The sequence below is a fragment of the Cuculus canorus genome, chromosome 16, assembly GCF_017976375.1.
Source record: "Cuculus canorus isolate bCucCan1 chromosome 16, bCucCan1.pri, whole genome shotgun sequence".
NCBI classification, from domain to species: domain Eukaryota; kingdom Metazoa; phylum Chordata; class Aves; order Cuculiformes; family Cuculidae; genus Cuculus; species Cuculus canorus.
In genome coordinates this window covers 11,146,226-11,168,766 of record NC_071416.1, presented here as the reverse complement: position 1 = coordinate 11,168,766, position 22,541 = coordinate 11,146,226, and the positions used below count along the sequence as shown (strand labels likewise).

Here is a 22,541-nt window from a genome sequence, read left to right as displayed (position 1 = left end):
CTTTAACAATTCAACCAACACACGTACCACCAATGCCTTGTCCCACTCCTCCACATGCAGGACCCAACACCCGAGAAGCAGGACTCACTCGTACAGCCGCTCTCGCTGAAGCCCCAGTAGCCCGGGGCGCACTGCTGGCAGCGCGAGCCACTGACGCCGGGCAGGCAGCTGCACTGGCCAGTCTGCATGTGGCAGCTGCTCCCCACAGCACCGATGTCGCAGTCACACCTCCGGCAGCCAGAGCATCCCTCAAAGCCATAGTACCCCTCCTAGGAAAGAGCAGGACAGTGGATGCCGGAATCAGAGAATGGTTTGGGTTGGAAGGGACCTTAAAGCCCAGCCGGTATCACTTTCACTGGACACCTCCCACCGGATTAGGGTGCTCAAAGCCTCATCCAACCTGGCCTCAAGCACCTCCAGGGACAGGGCATATGTGAGGGGTAAGAGGGCATGTGTGCCTCCCTCCTGGGGCAGGCTGAGGTGACACGGGACCGCAGCCTTGCTTTTTAGGAACGCTTTGACCATCACAAAACTTGTATCGCCACAGCAAAGACACAGAGCTGCAGTAAGAGCCCGGTCATACCACAGCATTGCCCTGCAAACCTACAATGGTCATGCTGGATGCATACCGGGAAACAGGGTTTATTGCAGCCTCCTAAAGGGTACCATTGCTTGCTGACACATCTTTAAGGCTTTTACCGTGCATCGGCAGATCACACAAATGCAGTCTGCAAATCCACCCAGCAGTACTGCAGCTGCCAGCACCACTCCGCTCACAGGCCCGCGGAAGATACAATGGACAATGGGGTTGTCCCTTGCCCCCGTGCCAAGCACCAGCACCATCCCAGTCTGCAGGCAGCCCCTCACCTCGCAGCGGTCGCAGTGCTGGCCTGTCACTCCGGTCTTGCAGAAGCACTGGCCGGTTCGTGGATGGCATGAGTCAGTCCCACAAGGCGAACAGTTGCACTCTGCCAGGGAAAAATACCTCTAGTTATACAATAAAGAGCCTGATCAGCCACTCACAAACCTTATTCCTAACAGGGAATCCTACTCCCCGTTATCTGTCACAGTCAGAGCAAAGACAGAACCGCTCTCCTCTTGGATTTGCTCCTCCTGACAACTTACTCCCATGACACCTATGCAGGGCACAGCAGACCCCCTTCTGTGAGCTGCAGTTTGGCGGCTGTTCCTCAGAGGGAGATGAGATGTGCTGGGAGAGGGCTGTGCAAGCCCACACTCCCAAGCACACGCCAGCACTCCGCTCCTGCAGTAGCTGCTTGGTGCAGGAACGTTCCAGCCTGGGTGCAGTTTGGCAGCTTGCATTTAGGGGTGGATAGGCGGTTACGGAGTTGTGAAGCTGGAAAGCAGGTTTTTGGAGTTGTTTTTTTTTCTTATTATCATCTTTAGAGGATGTCTGCAATGTGTGCAACCTCCACTGCTCACTGGGCCAATACACAGCCTGGCTAAGGTACTAAACATGTCCACAGTCAGTCTGCTCATCTACACCCCGCCAGTGCCTGCTGCCTGCCTCACTCACGTGTGCAGTTCTTGGCTGTCACTGCATCTCCGTAGTAGCCAGAGGCGCAGACCTCGCACCGTGCGCCGGCCGTGTGGTGCATGCATCCTGTGCAGGCTCCTGTCAGTGAGTCACAGCTGCTGAACAGCATGTTGGGATCCGTGTTCCCATTGCAGTCACAGGGCTGGCATGAGCTGCCAATCACCAAGGGATTGCCGTAGTATCCCGGGGCACACCTGGAGAAACACAGCAAGTTAAAACACGGTCAGGGCATCGGGGAGATCCCCACAGCTCATGCCTGCACCACGCTCGAGTTGTGCAACTATAACAGTGCGAGCATCCAACCCTCGTACTGCTGCTGCAGCCTCAGGGATCTCAAAGCACTTTGTGTTTTGCCTCAAGATCCCTCAGAAAGGTGCCTTTATCACAGACCGCAAGTTAAGGCAAAGCATAGCTAAGGAATACACCCATGGGAAACACAATATATCAGCAGCAGAGACAGCAACAGGGCATTTACAGGCTGAAAAGGATTGAAAGAAATCCTGCCAGAGCCAAGCACACTGGGAGCAGAGCCAACCCTCTCCTCTGCACTCTTTACTAGGACAACTTCTGCCACAGCAGAGGCTGCATGGGACTAGTGTGTCTGAGGTCCCTGCGACATGGGTGTCACCATCCTTACCGCTCACAGTTGGGTCCGGCGTAGCCAGGCTTGCAGAGACACTGTGTGTTGGAGCCCTTATGGACACAACCCATGGCAAAACTGAAACGACAGGGGGTAAACAGGAAGGTGCAGTTACCCCTGATGTGGTGCCAGCGGTGCTGAGGCCTTGGGTAAGAGGCCATGGACAAGGCTGGCAGCGGGACACCCGCCAGGGCCAACCCAACGCCCCTGGTGTGGCACAGCATGGTTCCCAGCGGTTAAGCACTGAGGTCAAACAGGCAATCCCAACCAAGATGCTTACTTGTTGGAGGCAACCGAAAGAGGGCACGGACATCCAACACACTGCAGGGGTTCTTCGGCAGAGGGGCTGCCCACGTAGCCATCCTTGCATCGTTCACAGTGGTCTCCCTCCGTGTTATGCTGGCAGTTCTGCGAGGAGAAAGACAGCCTGTGGGCTCAGCGCTGACAGCAAGAGATAGTGGGTTGCACAAGGAATTCCCCACTAGATATCTGGATGCCTCAGCCCTACTTCTTCCCCAGAACTGTCTTGCACCCTTAAGCTGGCCCTGAGCAGGACCACCCTTCAAACGGCACATGCAGACCTTGTCCTGCCAGCTCACTTGGTGCGTGAAGAGCTTTTTAACCATATGCTGCAGACCTTATAACGCAAAAATATCATTCTGCTTCACTGTTTACTTACAAGGCAAATCCCAGAGCCTGGCAGGCACTGATCTGAGTGGCCGTTGCAATGACATGGGATGCATTTTCCCAGAAAAAGCCCCTTGGTGTCCCTGTAGTAACCTGGAGCACATTCCTGAGGAGACAGAAAAAGACAGACACCTGAAAAACAGCTCGATACTCCCAGGCAAAGCAAAGAAACTAATAGGTTTCTATGACAGAATTCACACAGGGTTGTGCTGATGGAGAAGAGATGAAGAACAGGGCAGAGATAGGACGAGGAGGAATGATTTTAAGCTGAAAGAGGGGAGATTGAGATGAGACCTTAAGAAGAAATGTTTTCCTGTGAGGATGGGGAGGCCCTGGCCCAACTTGCCCAGAGAAGTGGTGGCTGCCCCATCCCTGGAGGTATTCAAGGCCAGGTTGGTTGGGGTTTGAGTAACCTGATCCAGTGGAAGATGTGCCTGCTTACGGCAGGGGGATTTGAACTGGGTAATCCTTAAGGTTCCTTCCAACCCAAACCACTCTATGATTAAAAACAATAAAGATTTTTTCAGTGCAAATCCTTCCTGTTCCTTGTCAATAGGTGAAAACTGGCCAGCCAGGCGGATCTATTCCAAGTTACTGAACGCACATAATTTGACTGCAACAATGGAATTATTTCCCCATTGTGCCTCTTTTCCAAGAAGGCAGATGCAGCTAACACACCTCTCCCAGGTGCACTGTGTTGTGATGGGAGGGGAGCCAGGAGCGGGTGGTGTGGAAGAGCCTAGGAGGTGTTGTTCCTTCCTCTGGCACAACCTGAGTTGCAATTTCAGCCCTCGGGGTCAGCTTGGAAGCTGGTCTTCTGGCACCACAGCTTTGCACAAACATCCAAACCCCGCGGCTTCCACCCACACCAAGCACAAAGCATGGCTAAGACCCAAAATATGACCGTTTGATTCCTCTATGCCTGGAACAGCACATCTGCTTTCACCCTTACCTGGCAGGAGTCCCCCTGGTAGTTAGCTGGGCAAAAGCACAGCTCCACGTTGCTGGCACGGATGCCCGTAGCAGTATCTGTTGCCACCTCCAGGACCACACGGCGCAGGGACACAGAGGAAGAGAGCTGAGAGAAGAGTGCCCGGATCTGCAGCTGTTCCAGGTTTGCCAGCACCATCATGAGCTCCTCTCTAGAAACAGGGTTGTGCGTCTCTGTGTGCCTGAAGTTACCCTAGTGGGAGAAGACCCAGTGTTACTGGAAGGAAGCACAGGCACCTCAAAATCCACAGCCCAGCCTTCACTTCCCTGCCGAGGCGTCTGCCAGTTCTGCTGCAATAGGTAGCACCTAAAATATTGAGCTCAAAGCAACTGCCCCTTCTGTCTACGTGCTAATCTTGTCCTTTCAGTAACATCTGAGCTCTTAATCTGGTACACACCTCTGTGGGCAAACTCACCTCCACCAGCTGCAGCCGACCCTCATGTACCTCCCCTGGGGAAGGGTAGGAGCCTTCCAGAAACATGATGCTCATTTGATTTCCCTGGGAAAAGCAAGGAAGGCATCAGTCACCACCTCATCCTGCTCACGCATTAGCAAGGGGCACCAGGGAATTTCTCGGGCTGCACCTTGAGGATCACATCCGGGCGGGACTCCATGGGGATGAACACGTCACCCCTCCGTGGGTCAGAGTGAAGCTCGTAGCGCAGGTGCCCTCCGTAGGAGGAAACCTAAGGGAGAGCCAAATTGCATGTGTCGCTTCAAATCCACACCACTGAGCTGGGTCAGAGCTGTTCACGTTCAAGCAGAGCGTGAGGAATTCCTGCGTGTCAGTGGACATGCTGCAGGCACACGGGTTGGTGGGGTCAGGGATGTGTACAACTGCCGGTCCAGCTGCCGCTGTGCTCGTACCTGATCCCCGAGGTATGAGCTAGGTGCAACCCAGTAGAGTTCCTGGTAGGGATCCGGGAGGTTCTTGAGGTCAGCACGGAGGAGCTGCTCCCTCAAGCTCAGAGTTGTTGGTACCTCCTGGCGGTCACTGCTCAGCAAGAGCCACCCGTTCATGTCGACAAACTGTGGGGGAAGACGAGCTGCAGATCTGAGGTGGCTACACAATGTATTTGGGTGCTGATGCTTCAGAAAAGCACATCCCAGAGCAGCAGAAAGGATGAGAATAGGCTCACAACCTCACATACACCCTGATGAAGCCACTACAAAGCTAAGCACCACCTTCCTGGCACAGTTTCTCCCATGCCATGATTTTCCACTCTATGAGACACCAAAGACCAGGAAAAGGGACTGAAAATGGGAGACAGACACTGGGAGACAAAGATGATCCTCGTCACTGAGTATTTTCCAGAACAATAGAATTCATGCAGGACAGAGGCTTGAGGGCAGCAGGGATACAGGTGGATGGGAACGCAACTGGACTGCAGGCACTGGCGCAGGTCCCTGGCCCCTCTTACCTCAGCTCGGTGCTTTTCAGCGCTGCGGCAGCGATCGGTGGCACCAAAGCAGAAACACTTGGTGCAGCCCTTGGGGTTGTTGGCATCCAAAGAAAATGTCCCCAGGCGGCACTGGTCACACCTTGGGCCCTCCACATTTTCCTGCAAGACAAGCAAAGCTCAACAGCTTCAGCAGCATCTCACAAGGCCTCATTGGAGGACAGATGGCTGTACGAGTGATCAAAGCACAATGATATGATGATATGATGCTGAAAGATGATTAAGAAGTCCCTGAACAAATTTGCTTGCTCGGTATCCATCAAACATTAAATTAACCTGGAGACAGCACTTGTGAACCCTGCCAATGGGCTGGAGCCGTCAGCTCAGTAGCAGTTTGAGTTACCTCTGCTGTCATGCAGAAGCAGGAGGAGTCAACAGGGCTGATAGCTTTACCTGCAACAGGTTCTGGCATGGGGCTGGACCTAGGCTGCTTGTCTCCCCACCAGTGACAGCCCACAGAGTAAGCCTCCACACTCAGGAAAGATGATGATGAGGAGTCTTTCAGGATGTTCTCAACCCACCAGCACGTCGGGCGGGCTGGCTGCAGCCCAGGCACGCAGGCACTCTCCTCCTCCAGCCCTGTTCCCTCCCGGCATGCCAGACACCCCCACGCAGAGCAGGAGAGTTGAGACAAGGAGAAAGGCACTGTGTGAAGACATCGAAGGACTGACCTTGCAGTGACATTGCCCTGTGACCGGGTCACACACACTTGCTTCGGTGCCAGCCTGGTGGCAATCACACCGCCGGCAGTTGGGGTAGTGGTAGTAGCCTGGGGCACAGAGGTCACACCGTCGCCCGATGATATTGGGCTTGCACCTGGATGGGACAGAGGAGCCGCAGCATTAGAAGCCTCTGTCTTGCAATGCTGTGTGGGGAGTAGCTGGGCATTCAGAGCTCCATCTACTTTGGCATCAACACAATGTTGATAAGGACTTCCCCATTTTCCACGTTCCCTCCCTGCAGCCTCCCAACATGTCCCATCACTCCAGCAGGGACCAGGATGCTTCCAGACATGCCTAGAGCCAAGACAGGGCTCCCTCACCTGCACTGCCCACTGTCCACATCACAGTCTGGCTCCATCAGCTCCTGCACGCCGGGCCGAGAGCAATTGCAGTCCTCACAGCCGATGAGGGGGTGGCAGCCGAAGGTCTGGGGCTCACAAACAACGCACTCTGGCTTCAGGGTGTGTGGAGGGCAGATACACTGCCCTGTCACTTCGTCGCAGAGGCGCGTCCCACAGTCGCAGGCTGGAAGGAGCAGAACAGGGGCTGTTTTTGGTGGAGCGAGACCCAGGCAGCTCGAGGAGAGCATGAGGTGGTGGATGCAGAGCTCAAGTGCTCTACAGGCAGCTGGGTTGTTTTCATGGAAGCAGAACCATTATAGGGCTGGAAAAGGCAGCCATTTCCCAAACCAGCCTCAACCCTGTAACAGGCAAACCATCATGTGCTGGGAAAGCAGGGTGGGAGATGGGACAACTCACGTCTACAGTTGGGGAAGCCCCAGTAGCCAGTGGCACAGCGGGAGCACTCTCGCCCGATGACATTGGACTTGCAGGGACACTGCCCACCAAAGGGCTCACACTGGCTGCTCCGCGCCCCTGCCTCGTGGCATCGGCAGGGCTGGGCCCCGTTGTTGTAGAAGAGAGAGAGCGAGATGGCAGAGTCACGGCAAAACCTTGATGATGTGCTGGGGCTGCAGGGGAAGGCAAGAGGAGTCACCGAGCTGCACACCAGCACAGCCTCCCCATCACCCCAAAAATCCAGCAGGATCTCCTGCAGCAGCAGGTACTGAACTTGTGAAAGCAAGAGCTCCAGGACACTGAGATTCCCCCTAATACCCACAGGTTTGGTCATTAGATAAGGAAAGCCTTAACCAGATCCCTTCCCTGCCACAGACTAAAGGAATGGCTTTATGGTCCCTAAACAATGTGCAGTCTGTAGAAAGCAGAGCAGCCACTCTAAGCCAAGGGTCTCACTTGATGTAGAAGCTGTTGATGCCACAGCTGCTGATGAAATCATAGGACTTGTCCAGGGGTTCTTCCTGCAGGTACTGAGAGCTGTAGCTATCCTCAGGCACCACAAGGATATAATCCTGCAAAGCAAGGACAAGACGGGTGAGCTCACTCAAAAGCCCCAATGCCCCCTTAACTTATCATCATCTCATCACTTGCTGGGACAGAACGTAACACACAAAAACGAGGGTCCACAACTATTTTGGGGTCCATCTAACCTAATGCTCCATATGAGGAGTGGTCCAAATTCACTGGAGTTAAAAAAGGCAAAATACCCAAAAAGGGCAGCACCAGCTGTGCTTCAGCAGAAAGGCAGGCAGTTACTGTCATCTTAAACTTCTCAGCATAACAGTACCTGGGTTCCAATTCCATCTTTCAGGCATTTATCCAACCTTTGGTCAATCTTCTACGTCCTGTTGCCTGAGGATACAAGGGCTACCTGCTTCCATGACGCAACTTGCCTCGACAAATAGTGCTATGCAGGTGCAAAATATTGCTGGGGCAGGAATAAGGTTTATTTTGGATTATTGTGAGCTATATATGCAAAGCAACGGCTTCACTTTCTGTCTTGTTTTGGTATCAAAACCAAACAGTGAAGGGTAACTGTCATATACAGATATTATCTCTGTGAGTTCTACACCATCAAGGTTGGAAACTGCAGTTCTCTAGGGTAGTTCAGAAACTGAGAGATGGAAACATTCCTGTGGTCACAGAGTGACAAAAATCCCAGGACAAACTCCAGTCCCTGGCCCAGCACGCCCTGGGAGCTTTCTGAAGAGAGACTCACCAGCCACAGCTGCTTGCCCTCTGGCACTCGAACAACCACAGTCAGATCATTGTCAGTGACATCCAGGATGATCTGGTCCTCAGAAACTACCAGGCTCCGGCACCCATAGCCATGGGGGCAGAAATTAGCATTGGTCTGACCTGAAAAGACAACAAATGTATTGGTCCTGCATTTCCCTTGTGGTGCCCATCACACCCTCCCAGTTTGGAAGAGGTGAGTCAGTCTTGCTTCGTCTTTGTGATCCTTGGAGAACCCACAGTTATCCTCTGGCATGAAAAACGTTCCAAGGCTTTTGCCTACCAGCAGCTTCCCGGCTCTTCTCACCTTGCCAGATGCGCCCACCATTGATCAACACTTCTATGGGGAAGGTGGGATGGTTGGGCTGGTAGTAGTGTAGGATGAAAGCATAGCGTCCCAGGGTCTGGATCCGACTGTTAAACACAACAGCAGCCTGGCCCAAAACAGGAGAACAGAGACAAAAATCCACATCAACACCTGCACTCACAGCCAGGATATTTTTTTAATCATTGCACAAATCTGTGGCCTTATAGCACAACTGCCAGGTCTTGAGACTTTTGGTGAATCAATCCCCCATGCCTCCACTCTCCCTCTTCTAATGGCAAGGTCCACAAAGCTCTTTTTGGGCGCTCAGAGAATCAAGAAAGGTTAGATGGAGCTAAGCGAGGAGAGTCCACGAGCATTACAGGTTCAAGGAAAAGTTTAAAGTCCAGATCAAATTCTGAAAATGCTAATTGCTACATTTCTAATTGCTAAAGCTACTTAGCAGAGAAGGAAAACTTGTCCTTGTCCCAGGTGTCCACCATCCAGCAAAGCAGCCCAACCCACACCTGTGCCACTACCTGTGGTGACTGCAGGAGGATGAGCTCTGCGGTGGGGTCCACCGCCGTGGGAGGTCGAGGTGCAGGCTGCACCGGGATCCCTGCTGGAGCTATGTGAACAGCCTGAGCCAGGGGGACGTCAGGGGCGATGGGCAGAGCCTGGCCCTCCTCCAAAATGATCGACTGAGAAAGCTTCAGGAACCTCGAGGGGACACAGGAGCTACTGCAAAACAAGGAGAAAACAGGATGTAAAGATCTCTGACGAGGGAAGGGAGAGGCTGTGGGGTCCTGGCAGGAGGAGCATGGACCTCTGGGGCTCTGAAGCATGGGCTCAGCCAGAAGAACAGGAACCCTGCACAGGTTAATTCCTGTGCAAATATTTATTCAAAGCAGCGTCAAAAATTCAGATGCAGTGAGTGCCTCTTGCTGTGTAAGCAAGCACATGAAAGCCTGTTCAGGATGACACTTGAGTGTCTGCCACAGGAGGCAGTGTGGTGGTCAGATAAAGGACCAGCAGCCTGACTTCCAGACCTCACTCCTTGGCTGCCTGCTCAGTGGATGTGGGCAAGGCACTTCACCTCACCAGAGATTCCTTTCTACCGTGGAAAGGCTTCAACCTGAGCAAAGTGGACGAAGCAATTGCTTTTGGAAACAGCCACATTCATGCTAAACTCCTGAGGTATTTGATACTCTTACCTGTTGGACGAGAACGTGCCATGGACACTGATGCAATACACCTTCGGCTCGATGAACTCCATGGTGAACTGTGCGGTGGGTATGAGGTACACTTTGTGCTGTCACACATGAAAGAGAGATGCTTGGTTACACCACAGCCTTTGCCCCTGGAAGTCTACAGCGGTTTCTGTGCCCACCACCGGTCAGGCTGACCGCACCAAGCATCTCTGTACCAGACACTTCAGCTGATGCACGGCAGGTCACATGCCTGTTTACTGCCCCTTCTTCCTCAGCACAGGCCCTAAGGCGTTTAGGAGATCCAGATATTTACAGGATTCTGCTTTTCTTGGCTAAGCAACTGTGAATGCCTTCAAGGTGAAATAGGAAGAGGCATTGCCATGCTGCTGAGAGCTCCCTCTGCAAAGAGCAGCTTCTCCCAAATCTCACTCCTATGATCTGCTTCAAAACGCACAACTGACCACATTCTCCACCTTGGACTGCTCAATGACATAGATCAAGAGGTAGCATCCAGTCCAAAGAGGAACAGAAAATTCTTTCACAGGCTAGGTATCACTCCTGCCTCTTCTTGCAACCCGCCAACAGAGCTGCCCTCACAGGGAGCCTTACCAGGAAGAAGTCAGCCAGATCAGAGGTGAACTGAATGGTGGCCTCTGAGGTAAGTTCAAAAGTCGCCATGCGGCTCTGGGAATCCACTGCAATCCCCCGACAAAGGAAACTGCAAGAGAAACACAGGTTTTGAAGCCAGCCTTGAGCAGGGTCATGACCCATTTCTGGTCTTGCTAGCTATATGTCCTGAAGGTATTTATTTCTGTAAATTTTTTGATGCCTTTTTTAGCAAGCCATAAGAGTGAACTTTACACCAAGGACACCTCAGACATGTGTTTCCTATTGCAAAGGTTGCAGTCTGAAGTCACTTCACAGTAAGGGACAAGGTTTGACCTACATCAACAGCTTCAATGAAACTGCCCATAGGCCATTCCCTAAATCAGAGCCCCTGCTACTGTATCCAGTTGTAAATTGGAGTAACAGATTATCTCCTGGCAGAGGTATTCAAGGATTACATTGGCGCAGGTAGCGAGCCAGGGATGCCATGTAAATCCTAGGGATGGACAGTCACTAAAATCCATATCCAGTTAGAACGAGTTTGCACATACACAGCTTAGACACACAATGCTAAGGCATTGCTTTGTTTATGTGATAAAACAGAAAAAGCTCAACTGGAGGGGGCTGTCCTTGGCATGTCAGAGGAGGACTGAACCCTTTCTCCATCTCGGAGCCAGTCATACCTGTAGACACATGGGAAGAAGATGAACGTGCCCTGCTGCATGGCTAAGTGTGGTGAGCTCACAGCAACACCCACCGTCTGCAAAGCATTAGTGTTGGCATACTCCACCATCAGCACATATTTCCCAGGCTGGGGAACGGGCAGGGAGAGCTGGACTTCCACCTGGAGGAGAGAAACATGAGTGAGCAGGGGTCTCCCATCCCGTTCCCTGTAGTGAGCATTTACGGGATGCCTGTATTACAAATCAACCTCCTCTGCAGCTGAGAGGACAACGGGCCAACTCCTACCATGTACCACACGTCCTTTGCATGTGAGACATGGCTTTATGGTTTCCTTGGACAACAGGGCATGCAAACACACAGCTGCAAGACTGAAGGGACAACAGAGGGGTGTCCGTGGGTGAAAAGCCTTTCTGGTTTCCTGCCCATGTGTATGTAGAGCACCAGATGGTGGGAGCAGAGAGATGAGTGCTGCAGGGCCCATGCGAGGGATGAAACGGAAGTGTCACTCACGTCATTGCCGCTGCATGTTGCCATCCAGGGATGGGAGGGGGTGAGCTGCTCTGTGGGACACATCCTGGGTAACCTGTTGTCCAGCCTGCACACTGCATCCACCCCTGATGTGGCAGGAAAGCCGTCCACAGACAGGTACTTATACAAGAGGCAGCTAAAAACATGAAGAAAAAAATTGCCAAGTAAGGTTGTTACATCATGACTGTAAGAGTCAAGAGCACCCATACAGCCTGATCCCTACAAAACCTGCAAAAGGCTTTGGTCTAAATGAAGGCTTCAACACCCAAAGGAACATTCCTTGTTTGCGTGGTGCAAGAGACTGTGTATTACAGGACCCACGATGACAGTAAGAACCAAAAGCTTCTCCCCACCAATGTGCTTTATCCCGGGGGCCATTGCTACAGCGGAGGGGGAATGTGTCCAGAGCTCAACCAGCTTTCCTGACAAGAGAGGTCCTGGACAGAGCAAGCAGATACATTGAGATGCTCCAAGCACTACCAGGCTCTGCCCATTCATTTCAAATGGTTCAGCAAGATCTAACTCATTGTAGCCATCTTCCAGGGCTGCTGACTGACATGCAACCCGGCCCTGGGAACCCAGAGGAGAGGGCTATGGTTTTACTTAGCGATCTCCCTCCAGAGACCAGGAGAACACAGAGACTGCCTACGCCATGGATGCGGAGAACTATGTGTTGACCTTCTGGGACAGCACACATTCAGCAGGCTTTATCAATCACAGCAAAGTGCTCCACTAAGCCATTTTATTGCATCCAGGCCTTCACGTGGGTCACTGTGTATATATTTCTTAACCCCAGCCCAACAGGAGCTGAGCAGGTCCCACACAGCACAAACACATGGAGATCCTTACTTCTGGGTAGCTTGTTCTGGAGCTGGCTGGTAGGTACATGGCTCTGTGACCTTTAGCTGCAGTATTGGAGCTTCATAGTATGAGCTGGGTAGCAAAACCAGGTAGTCCTAGGAGGAAAGACGGGAGAGGTGGTTATGTTTGTGACTCTTGCCCCCAGGGAGCTGCTGAAGCCCCCTGTGGTGGATGGAGCATTGGGGCTGGTCCTTACCAACAGCACACCCTCCGCTTCAACAACGAGAGACCAGGTGTTGGGGTTGAGTACGAAGGGCTCTCCAAAGCTGTTCTGGGGGACTGTGACAAAGGCTGGCTCCGTGCTGGGAGCAAAGACAATCTGCTTGGTCTGCTCTGTACCTGGAGGGATGAGAGGCTGTGAAGTGGCTGGGATGCAAAACCTGGGGCTGCAAATAGGAAGGAACACTCAGGGAAGCAGCTCTGCAGCGCAGCAGAGAGTCTCAGGCTCCTGCTTTCTTGGTGCTGCCATTCCAGATGTACCACAATCCCACACTGTTCCATAACAAAGACATTCACTCTGAATCTCCTCAGTAGCTTAATGGGAGAAAAAACACAAACCACTGCAATCCTTAATGCTAATCCACAGCTCTCACAGCGTGCTCTGTGTCCCCAGACTGCAAAGCATGGAGTACTACATGCCAAGGAACGTTTTGCCAGCTAGAGAAGGAAGGAACTCATCTGTGAAGAATTTATTCTGAGACAGACAAAAAGAATTGCCCGGATTCTTCCTTAAGGATATTCTGACCCCAGCTCCACAGGCGAGATATCTCTCTGTTGGCAAGCTCTCAGACCACCAAGCTGTATTCACGTCTTTCCTGCCAGCCACAGACTCTACACCCAAGATTTAGACATTAATTTTAACTGACAGGACAGAACCAGTTTAAGGCCTGATCCTGCTGCTCTTGAGCAGCTCCTTGGCTCAGCTGGCACAGTCCCGTAACCTTTGAATTCATTAACTTTGGATGCAATAAGGATGCAGCACCTAGAAGCAGATTGCCTGTCCAGCAGTCTCGGGAGTGTTTTGAAGAGCATGGGCGAGAGGGATTCACCGAGTACGGCTGCGTGGTGAGCAGACGAGATGAAGAAGGAAGTGGGGAACATGGCACATTGAGTATCTTTGTGTGGTACATGTACAAGGCATAATGCAGAGGGCCAGAAGCTAAAGCAAGGGCTTGTGCTGCTGCTGCTGCTGGGATGGGTCAACCCCTTCCCACGTGTGCTCGCTCTGCAACCTGCCTGGCATCAGGCTGAGTACTCGCTTTCTCAGACAGGAAGCAGAGGTGAGGATGCAAGGAATGAAGAGATTTCCCTAAAACCCTGCAGACAATGGGGTAGATATCTTGACAAGCTGAAGTTTCACATCCCTTTGAAACGATATACAACTCAAACTGAGACAGCTTCTGGAGGTGAGGTGGGAGAAACCAGACTGCAAATCATATACTTGGAAAAAGCTTTCTGTTTTTGCAAGCCACATCTTCCAAGTTATCTTCTTTCCAGGCTGCTTGTCCTTTACCAGGAGCCCATTCTACCCAGGCAGAAGGCGGCTCAGCATTTCTGGAACCAATCTGGCCTGTCAGGGAAGCTGTCCTCCCGATCCCATTGCTGGTGCATCGACTCTGGCAGATGCCTTTAGTGCTAGAAAAACCAAATGTTGCTTCTGAGCAAGGAGGGAAATGCATTATACAGCAAATGAGCTCTGCTGCTGGATGGGGCAGATTAAATACTTCCTGACTTTGGTGGGACCCTGAAGTAGGAGCATGGCTCATGCTTCTCGTCTTTCTGTTCCAAAATGTGACTGGCCATAAAAATAACCAGCCATTCTCCCTCTCAAAAAAAAAAAAGGTGGAAAAATAATATTGTAGCATTTCAAACCTTGCATATCCATATCACATCAAAGGCAAACCAGCTCCTATGTCAATTCAAGACAGAGGAGAGAACTTCACACACTGATGAATCAGGAGGCTGGTGTCGACAGTCTTGTGCTATGCATGTGTGGTCTGGAGGAAGAGCTTCAGCAGGACAATGTGGCATTACCATCAGAATGGGTAAAATCAATCACTCAGCCACCCACTAGGGCACTCCCACAGCATCAGGTCTGTCTCCAGGCAGTCTTGCTCATATTGATTCCCAGAATACTTGCTGTCCTCTAGGCTCCTTCAGCCATCTTCTGGTGGCTACTCTTCTTCTCCAGCAGCTCACACCTTGATGATGAGACGTTGCATCAGAGTGCAAAGCCTGTAGAACATGTGCAATTCCATGCCACTTCCAAAGCCCACACCACGTGTGAATCCAGCTGCCTTGTTTGGGAGAAGCAGAGGCAGGGGCAGGACTGCCACAATGAGGGCACCTGCAAAATAAAACCATGTCCAGCTGCCAAAGTTTGGATCCACTTCCAGGCACTTGGCCCATTCTGCTCTTGTGGAAACTCAGCTCGGTTCTGCCTGAAGCACTGGGGTGATCTCGTCTCGCGCTGGAAAGGCCATATCGAATTGTACAGCAGCCTCATCTCACACCAGCCTGGCTGCTAACAATCCTCAGGGCACAGCTTCAGGACTGGGGACCAACTTGCTGCTGCTTTGTTAAACATGGGGGCTGCCAACTCAAATCAGCCTTTCAATCGGAAAGGCAGGACTAATGAGATAAAGCCGTATGGAAGTGTCTTCTGGAAAGGATGACACAGAAGGCTGCCTGGCTTGGGGAGGAGGTGGCGATGGTGCAGGGGAGCAGAGCAGTCTGGGATCCTTACCTCTCCTTCGTGGCTGATAAGCTGTAATTTTGCCATACACAGTGGCCCCTCCTGAATTAATATACCTCAGGATGACATGGAACAGATAGAGCTCTGCCTCCTTCACGTCTACAGTGACTCTGATTTTATTCTGCAAAAAGCAAAAAAGCACACGGGGCACACGTCACTGGGGGGCAGCTCCTGGGCGCTCACCCGCGCTGCGGGACAGCCTCACCCGCCTGCCTACCTGCCTGCCTGCCTGTCTTCCCCCTCCCTCGCCATCCCATGGCACAGCTCTGGCCGGCCACCTGGGATGGGCACTCTTGGGATGGGCACACCTGGGATGGGCATACCTGGGGCAGGAGAAGGGGCAGAGGAGCAGTGTCGCAGAGTGGGATGCTCTGAGTTAGTCTAGAAGTGAAAAATGCACTTACAGTTGCCACAAACATTAAACTTTCCTTCCTCAACGACCGAGACCCTCCCTTCCACACTGGCAGGCCCCCGGCTGACGTAGCGGAAGACGAGGCGGAAGAGGTCGGGGGAGGTCACATTGAGAGTCACCACTACCTTGGGCTGGTGGGAGAGAGAAAGGGGAGAGAAGCAGAGCACACCTTCAATTACCTCCCCTGCCGACAGCTGCCAGCCCAAGCGCAGCCGCTCGGCTCACTGCTCCCACAGCAACATGCCACAGCGCAAGGAGGAGACAAGCACCCCTGCCCTGCCACCGAGGGAACGACCTGCCTGCAGGAAGGGGGTGGAAAGGCTCTGTCCACATCTCGAAGATGCTATCACACACCAGAGTGGTTCAGCTATCCTGGGGCGCACTCCATGCAGGAGAAAAGGTTTTTAAGAAGGTCTCGCTTTTGTTATCGGCATGTTGCCTTTGGGCTTAGCGTGCCGTAACCAGCCAGGAGGTGCCAAACGCTGAGACATCTGCCCTTATGTTTTACGAGGCTCTGCCCAGATGCCTGGAGAGGAGGCTGCAAATGGAGCTGGTGCCTCGGGAACCTGCAATGCTAAGGACTAGTGATGCTAAGGGAATGTGCCACTGCTGGGTGCACCCACCCTCTGCCTGGACGCTGCTGACAAGACCCCAGCTGTGGAGATGTTTAACTGGCTGATTAAAAAAGATCTAAGCATCTGCTTAGACACCCTCCTGTTTACAGGGCAAAGCTGGGATCCGCCCAGGGAGGCTCCTAATGAGGGCTCTGTGTTCTTAAAAGCTCCAGTTACAAACCACCTTCTCACTGGAGAGCAAACTGGAAGGATCTTGCAAAGAACAAGCTACAGGTGAGTCCTGCTGGCAGAAAGTCATGTACTAGCCCTTCTAACAAGGCCTGTTTCCATCTTAAATTCCTTAAATACTGGATGTAAAACAAAAGCTGTGAGCTTAAGCATGAGCTCCATCCTTAAGCTTTAAGGCTAGGTTTTTCTCAAGAGAGCCTACATGAGTTGGGTGCTTAGCTCCTACCTACAAGTTCAACGGGAAATGGCTAATGCATTTGGCCTCTCTGTTATTTTATGTCAGCACGAAAAAGTGAAGAAAAACAAAAGTACACGCACCAGAATAAGGAACATCGGACAAGACTGTCAGAGAATCGCTGCCCTGCACCCCATCCCCAAACACACACACAGGCGACACTTCTGTGGGGGACATGCAGAAAAATCCACCAAGGAGAAAAAAGGGCCAAGAGATGAAATACCTTCAATTTCTAGGGCTTAGACAATTTGAGGTTAATGTAAACCATCGTCACAGCAAACCAGCTAACAGCGAGAGCAGAGGCAGCATGGTAACAAGAGGTCCAAGCTGAACATGGCAGCTACGGAAGAGCTAATTTATGTTTGGAAAAGGGAGGGAAGGTTATGCACAGAGTAGCAGGAAAAGAGCCGAGTCAGATGAAAGAGCCGCAAGGAAACCCAGAGATGGTGTTTATAGACATCCCTGTAAGTAATCACCAAGCTACTACCTTTGTCTAACCAGACTGAGATGTCAGGGGACTCCCAATTTAGGATCTTTCCCCTCATCAGTCTATGCCATCCCCAGCACTACAGGAAATATCTGTGCAAACAGGCTATATATACCCTGGGCTGTTTACATTTGCCATTACGTGACTTTGGGGGTTTGAGAAGCACTTAGGGTGAAAGATGAGTGCCAAAAGCACATCAGTCCTTGACCAGCCGCATCCTCCCTAGGGGGAGCTGGTCTGGGATGGAGACACCAGGCGTACCTGGATGGAGGACATCTGTGCGTATCCTCGCCAGCTGAAGCCCTCAAACTCCAGGGGGTTGTAACCAAAGCGCACAGCCCGCCCAGCCGGTGTGGTGCCTTCCTCCAGCTCGAACTTCAAGTGGTGAAGGTCAGGGAAATAATGGTCCTGTGCAGGCCTGGGGAAGAGAGGGAGCACCATTATCTGTCAGGAGGGAGAGGTAGGAGGACACCTCCACCAGGCAAACAGCTAATGTGGTAGCAGCCCAGACGATGAGGTCCCCCATCCTTATGGCAGCTGAGGACATCATTCCCAAGGGAGTGAACAGGAGGCACAACACCTCAAGGTGCATCTCCCACTAGCAGCTTACTGGGTGCAGATGGGCCCACGCGTGTTCTGCCGGCAGCGACAGGCTCCGCTCCGCTCCTCGCAGGATGACCCCAGGGACCCACCGACGTCACACCCGCAGCCTGTGGGCAGGAAGAACCTGTTTACATTCCTGCTGCACTAACGAGATCCTGGTCACTAATCAAAGGCGCGCCACAGCAGGCGAGGAGGCTGGGGCCACTATTTTTATTCCATTGTATCTGTTTTCATATTGGCCCCAGCCCTACTTGGATCAGCTCCTCTCCACCTCAGCGCCAAGCTATCTCCAGACAGCTGACGGCTGCTGCAAGAACAAGGTCTGTAAACCCTCATAGCTGGGTGCTGCAGACTCTCTCTTCCCAGCCCTGTCGGGACTGTGGGTTGGCTGGATCTCCTCCTTCCCTGCTTCTCATGGGCATGATGGAGATCAGCCAAGTCCACATATCCATGCCCACCTGCCCACAACAGGAGGGAGGGGTAGAGCTACAGGGATATGGCCAGTGGTTAAAACACATCAGTTTCTGGCACCCAAAGGGGCACTTTTTCTGGCCTTTCATTCCCCAGCCTAATGGACCTGCGTCTACGGTGACAAAAGTGTGAACTTGGGTCTCCAGGTGCACCACAATACCCAGCCTCTGCTCTGGGCCATGGTATGACCAAAAGCAAGGAGTGGGGCAGCTCCTGCCCCTTCTTTCCAAGGTCACAGTCAGTTGGTATACACAGGGCCAGTTGTGGCTCCCCTCTATCACCCAGCACACCACGAAGTGGACTCACCTTGGCAGCCAAAGTAATTCGCGTTCTCCATGTTGAAGTAGCCATCTCTGCATGCTGAGCAGAACTGGCCGCAGATGTTTGGTTTGCAGAAACACTGCCCGTCACCCTAGGAGGAGAAGCAGGCATGGAAGCTCACCACGGCCAAGCCATTTCTCAGTTATTTGGGTCCTAGCCTGAAACACTGGAGAAACATTTTGAGTTTCATGCTCTACATCGCTTCCTGCGTGTGGGTGGTCCAGATAAGTTAAATTATCCAACAGTGCAGGCAAACAAAAATCCAGGCATCCTGAGCCAGACCCAGAAATATTTAGGTGCCTAATTTATGACAGGTCCTAATCCTATGTTCTCACGCAAGCCCAGATTGCGGTGCACCCTTTGAGAGCTCAGCATCAGGACAGGCCTCTCCAACAGCTGCTGGGAGAGATGGAGCTGAAACACACCCAACAGGGCACACGCTAGGAGGTGTCTGGAGGCAGAGAGAAGCAAACCTACCTGCCGGCATTCTGCAATTCCACTGATGGTGCCCTTGGTATTGCAGTTGCAGCCTGGAGAGAGGAGAACAAGAAAGACAAAAGATCAACCTGAGAAGAAGCCTGATGGGGGACAGTACCCACACCACACCAGAGGACGCTGGCTGCGATAAGAGGAGCTGGGAACTGGTCAGGTAGAAGGTAGAACTGCAGAAGGGCTCACATTTAATTTTGAACAGTTACAGTTGAGGACAACTGCCCAAGACATTTGCCTTCTCTGCACGTTTGGCCATGGGAACTTAAATATGCAAAGTCTGCAAGGAGGGCTGAGAACGACACAACTCATAGCATAAGGCCTGTTTCATCGTAAGCAAAAAGCTCCAGGCTCCAGTCTTTCCCCTGTCCAAGTGGGCGTTACCCAGACCACTCCAGCTTTGACAAGTCGGTTCAGAGTGAAGAAGGAAGGAAGGGTATTGCTTCCACCCAGCATTGCTGGTCTCCACTGGCTTGGGTTTGGGTCTTGCACCATAACAGAGGGGAATGGTGGGGCTGTGCAAATGCCATTTCCTTACTCATGCAGCCGTAGGGGTTTTCTGGAGTCAGGTTCCAATATAAGGGCTTGCATCTGTCACAAGCTGGACCTTCAACGTACGCCCGACATGTGCAGGAGCCCTGGGGAAAGGGAGGGGGAGAAGAGAGCAGGTGAGCACTTGCAGCACAGTAACCGAACAAGGTTTTCTGCAGCTCTGGCATGGGTAATGGCTACTTTCAGGCTGCACTTAAGGAAGGACTTGGCCCAAAGTGAACGAAAGGGGATGACATAGAAATGACTTGCAGGGGTTGTTGGGTTCGTTTGATACTCACTGGGGCCAGTGAGGGATCTGCAGTCACTAACCCTGCTGGGTTACAGGAGCCCACTAGAAAAGAGAGGCACAAGGAGGGATTTAAAAAGAGATGATTCATACCCTAACTGTTCCTAGAGCAGTTCTTTCTTCCCCTGCAAAGCTCTTGGGGGATGATAAGCCCATTCCAACCCAAACTGTTCTAAGATTTACCAGCATTGCACCGCTATGCCCCAAGACATCAGAGTTCCCTACATCAGGGGGGAGAAAGGAGCTACCTTCGCAGTGTGGGAACCCATAGGCGCCCAGCACGCAGGTATCGCAGCGCAGTCCCGTCACTTTGGGCCGGCAGCTGCACTGCCCCGTTTCCTGGTCACAGGTGCTGTGTAGAGAGCCCTCTTGGGAGCACTGGCAAGCTGCAAAAGAGGGGAGAGCAACCGCTGGAGCTGCAGAGCACAGCGACTCCTGCATCCAAGGCTTCCCACCAACAACCTCTTTTGTCTGCCTGACCTTCACCACCGCCAAAGCAGCCAAAAACATGGGTTCTAAACAACACGCACACTCAGTCTTTTGTTTTTGGTTAAAAACATCCCATCTTTTAAAAATAAAACCAACAAACAATAGAAGCCGTGATGTTTATCACACCTATTCACATACATTTATGTGTATTTTGGGAGGCGAGAGAAGTTAAGGACAGGGGAATGTGTGATCTCATCCCCAAAAGGTCAGTAACCGGTGACAGATCAGATCCTACAAAAGCCACTTTGCCCCCAAGCACCCTAGAGCCGCATTCAGCCCTCAGGATCTGCGTTGGGGATGTTATGTATGAGCAGCAGCCCAACCGCCCAGCCGAGGGCAAGGGCAGGGCAATGCCTCTGCGGCTTCCTGCATGACCTGCCTCTCGCAGCCACGTGTAGAGGTCATAGAATCAGAGAATCATTAGGGTGGAAAAGACCTTTGAGATCATCAATTCCAACCGTACCTTCCACTACTAAATCATATCCCTAAGCACTTCATCTATCTGCCTTTTAGATACCTCCAGGGACGGTGACTCAACCACCTCCCTGTGCAGCCTGCAGCCTGCAAGTGCTTGAGAACCCTTTCCATGAATAAATCTTTCCTAGTGTCCAATCTAAACTTCCCTTGACGTGGCTTACGGCCATTCCCTCTTGTCCTAAAAGATCCTGCTGACCTATCGCATGAAAGATCAGCAAGCTGCTGCGGAGCTGCCCGTGCCCTCCTTGCCCAGCTGGCACTCCTCAAATCCCTGCCAAAGGGGATATTTTAGGCTGAAACCCCAAGACTGGCTAACAGGAAAACTCTGCTCCTAAAATAACAGATTAAAAAAAATAAAAATAATGAGGTTCTCCTCTTTTTCCCTCGCTGTCACCCCTCTACAGCTCTGCAACGTGGACATTGCTTTATGAGACAGGAAAAAAAAGAAGTGAGTACTGAACTCCTGCGAGACCATTTCATCTGCGCCTCCAGCTTCTTCAAAGGCACACTGCCGGAATCAGCATTCGTGCGCAGCGCTCTGCCAGCTGGCCGCAGCTCAGGCCCCCGCATTTAGCATGGTGCAAGAGGGCGATGATGCTCTTTTGTTGCTTCAGGGAAATTGTATCACTGATTATTTTTTAACGAGCCATAAATTCTTGCTAGGAAACATGAAGAGTACATCTGGCTTTCAGTTGGCCTGCTGACAGGCAGGAGATGAGGACACTCTGCCCAGAGCTGTGGAGGGGCTATTCAGAGTATCCGGAGCCACGGGCACCTGCTGCTGGCATTGGTTGGTCCTGGTGCCTGCACCTCCGCTGCAGGAGCAACACAGTGCACAGAGAAGTGGATGCAAAGCTCTCAGCATGTCAGACACCCTGACTTTGGGACAACATGAAATCCCAAAACCTGATAGCCATTGTTCACCCAGTTGCACAACCACACTCCTGCTGGTTTCAGCACAGTCGCTCCTTCTGTGCGTTGGCACGATCCAAGGTGTAGAAAGCCCTGAAGACCTGGATGCGTCATGTGAGCCACAACCGAGCATCTCATGGCACCAGTGTGTGATTTGAATGTGTGGTTTGAGGCTTTGCTAAGAAAATGTTACCCCACTCAGAGCCCTGCTGGCTCTGGCTGCAGGCACTCCAACACAAGGACAGGCAGATGCAATTCAGCGCATGTTTCATGTACATCTGCACACACTGCTTTTGGAGAGCCTGAACCACAGCTGCTCCCCAAGTTGTACTCTGTAGGTCTGTTTCTTAATATGTTACTGGATTAGAGGCCAGACTGGGTTTTATTTCCGAATGGAGAAGGCAGACCCAAGCTCCTGCTGTCAGTGACAGTGAATGAACCGGAGGAGACAAATCGTACAGCCTTCGGGGAAGGATTTCTTTGAGATGTTTACTCATTCTAGAGCACACCTGTCAGATGAGACAGCCAGGCGAATCGCGTGCAGGAAAACTGATGCTGTTGCAAGAGTCAACTATATTCATATACAACCCTCGGAGACAGCTTATGGAAAGGAAAACCACTACAAAACCAGTAGCAGCAGCTATTCCCTCCCCTGAGACCCAACAGTGGTTACTCACGTGTACAACTGGGGTACCCATAGAAGCCCAGGGCACACTGGTTGCAGGTGTGTCCTGCAAAATTCACATGGCATCGACACTGGCCAGCCGGGCTGCAGTTGTTGTCCACCGCGCCCCGGGAATCGCAGGAGCAAGCTGTAAAAGCAGGATTCTCAATAGTCTGATGAAACGTGTGATCTGTGGACAACCGCTGCTGGTCTAAATGATCATTCAGCTCCACAGAAATT

The 22,541-nt window shown here is 52.1% G+C and overlaps 1 protein-coding gene across 1 annotated transcript in view; it reads right to left on the bottom strand.

Moving 5' to 3' along the window:
* Positions 1–22,541, bottom strand: part of LAMA5 (laminin subunit alpha 5) — an 88,759-nt gene that overhangs the window by 14,203 nt on the left and 52,015 nt on the right. Inside the window, exons 15-47 of the mRNA XM_054081353.1 lie at positions 22,315–22,449; positions 20,008–20,145; positions 19,752–19,804; positions 19,460–19,559; positions 18,910–18,962; positions 18,418–18,523; positions 17,648–17,747; positions 17,299–17,455; positions 15,505–15,643; positions 12,542–12,684; positions 12,334–12,440; positions 11,467–11,620; positions 10,956–11,116; positions 10,276–10,384; positions 9,670–9,767; positions 8,995–9,196; positions 8,459–8,585; positions 8,135–8,274; positions 7,312–7,427; positions 6,817–7,028; positions 6,379–6,583; positions 6,008–6,152; positions 5,298–5,438; positions 4,744–4,905; positions 4,461–4,562; positions 4,292–4,375; positions 3,838–4,068; positions 2,878–2,991; positions 2,479–2,606; positions 2,196–2,276; positions 1,538–1,752; positions 868–968; positions 89–269 (exon numbers count right to left, since the gene is read on the bottom strand). Of these exons, the coding sequence (XP_053937328.1) occupies positions 89–269; positions 868–968; positions 1,538–1,752; positions 2,196–2,276; positions 2,479–2,606; positions 2,878–2,991; positions 3,838–4,068; positions 4,292–4,375; positions 4,461–4,562; positions 4,744–4,905; positions 5,298–5,438; positions 6,008–6,152; positions 6,379–6,583; positions 6,817–7,028; positions 7,312–7,427; positions 8,135–8,274; positions 8,459–8,585; positions 8,995–9,196; positions 9,670–9,767; positions 10,276–10,384; positions 10,956–11,116; positions 11,467–11,620; positions 12,334–12,440; positions 12,542–12,684; positions 15,505–15,643; positions 17,299–17,455; positions 17,648–17,747; positions 18,418–18,523; positions 18,910–18,962; positions 19,460–19,559; positions 19,752–19,804; positions 20,008–20,145; positions 22,315–22,449 (4,440 nt within the window). The remainder of the gene's footprint in view (positions 1–88; positions 270–867; positions 969–1,537; positions 1,753–2,195; positions 2,277–2,478; positions 2,607–2,877; positions 2,992–3,837; positions 4,069–4,291; positions 4,376–4,460; positions 4,563–4,743; positions 4,906–5,297; positions 5,439–6,007; positions 6,153–6,378; positions 6,584–6,816; positions 7,029–7,311; positions 7,428–8,134; positions 8,275–8,458; positions 8,586–8,994; positions 9,197–9,669; positions 9,768–10,275; positions 10,385–10,955; positions 11,117–11,466; positions 11,621–12,333; positions 12,441–12,541; positions 12,685–15,504; positions 15,644–17,298; positions 17,456–17,647; positions 17,748–18,417; positions 18,524–18,909; positions 18,963–19,459; positions 19,560–19,751; positions 19,805–20,007; positions 20,146–22,314; positions 22,450–22,541) is intronic.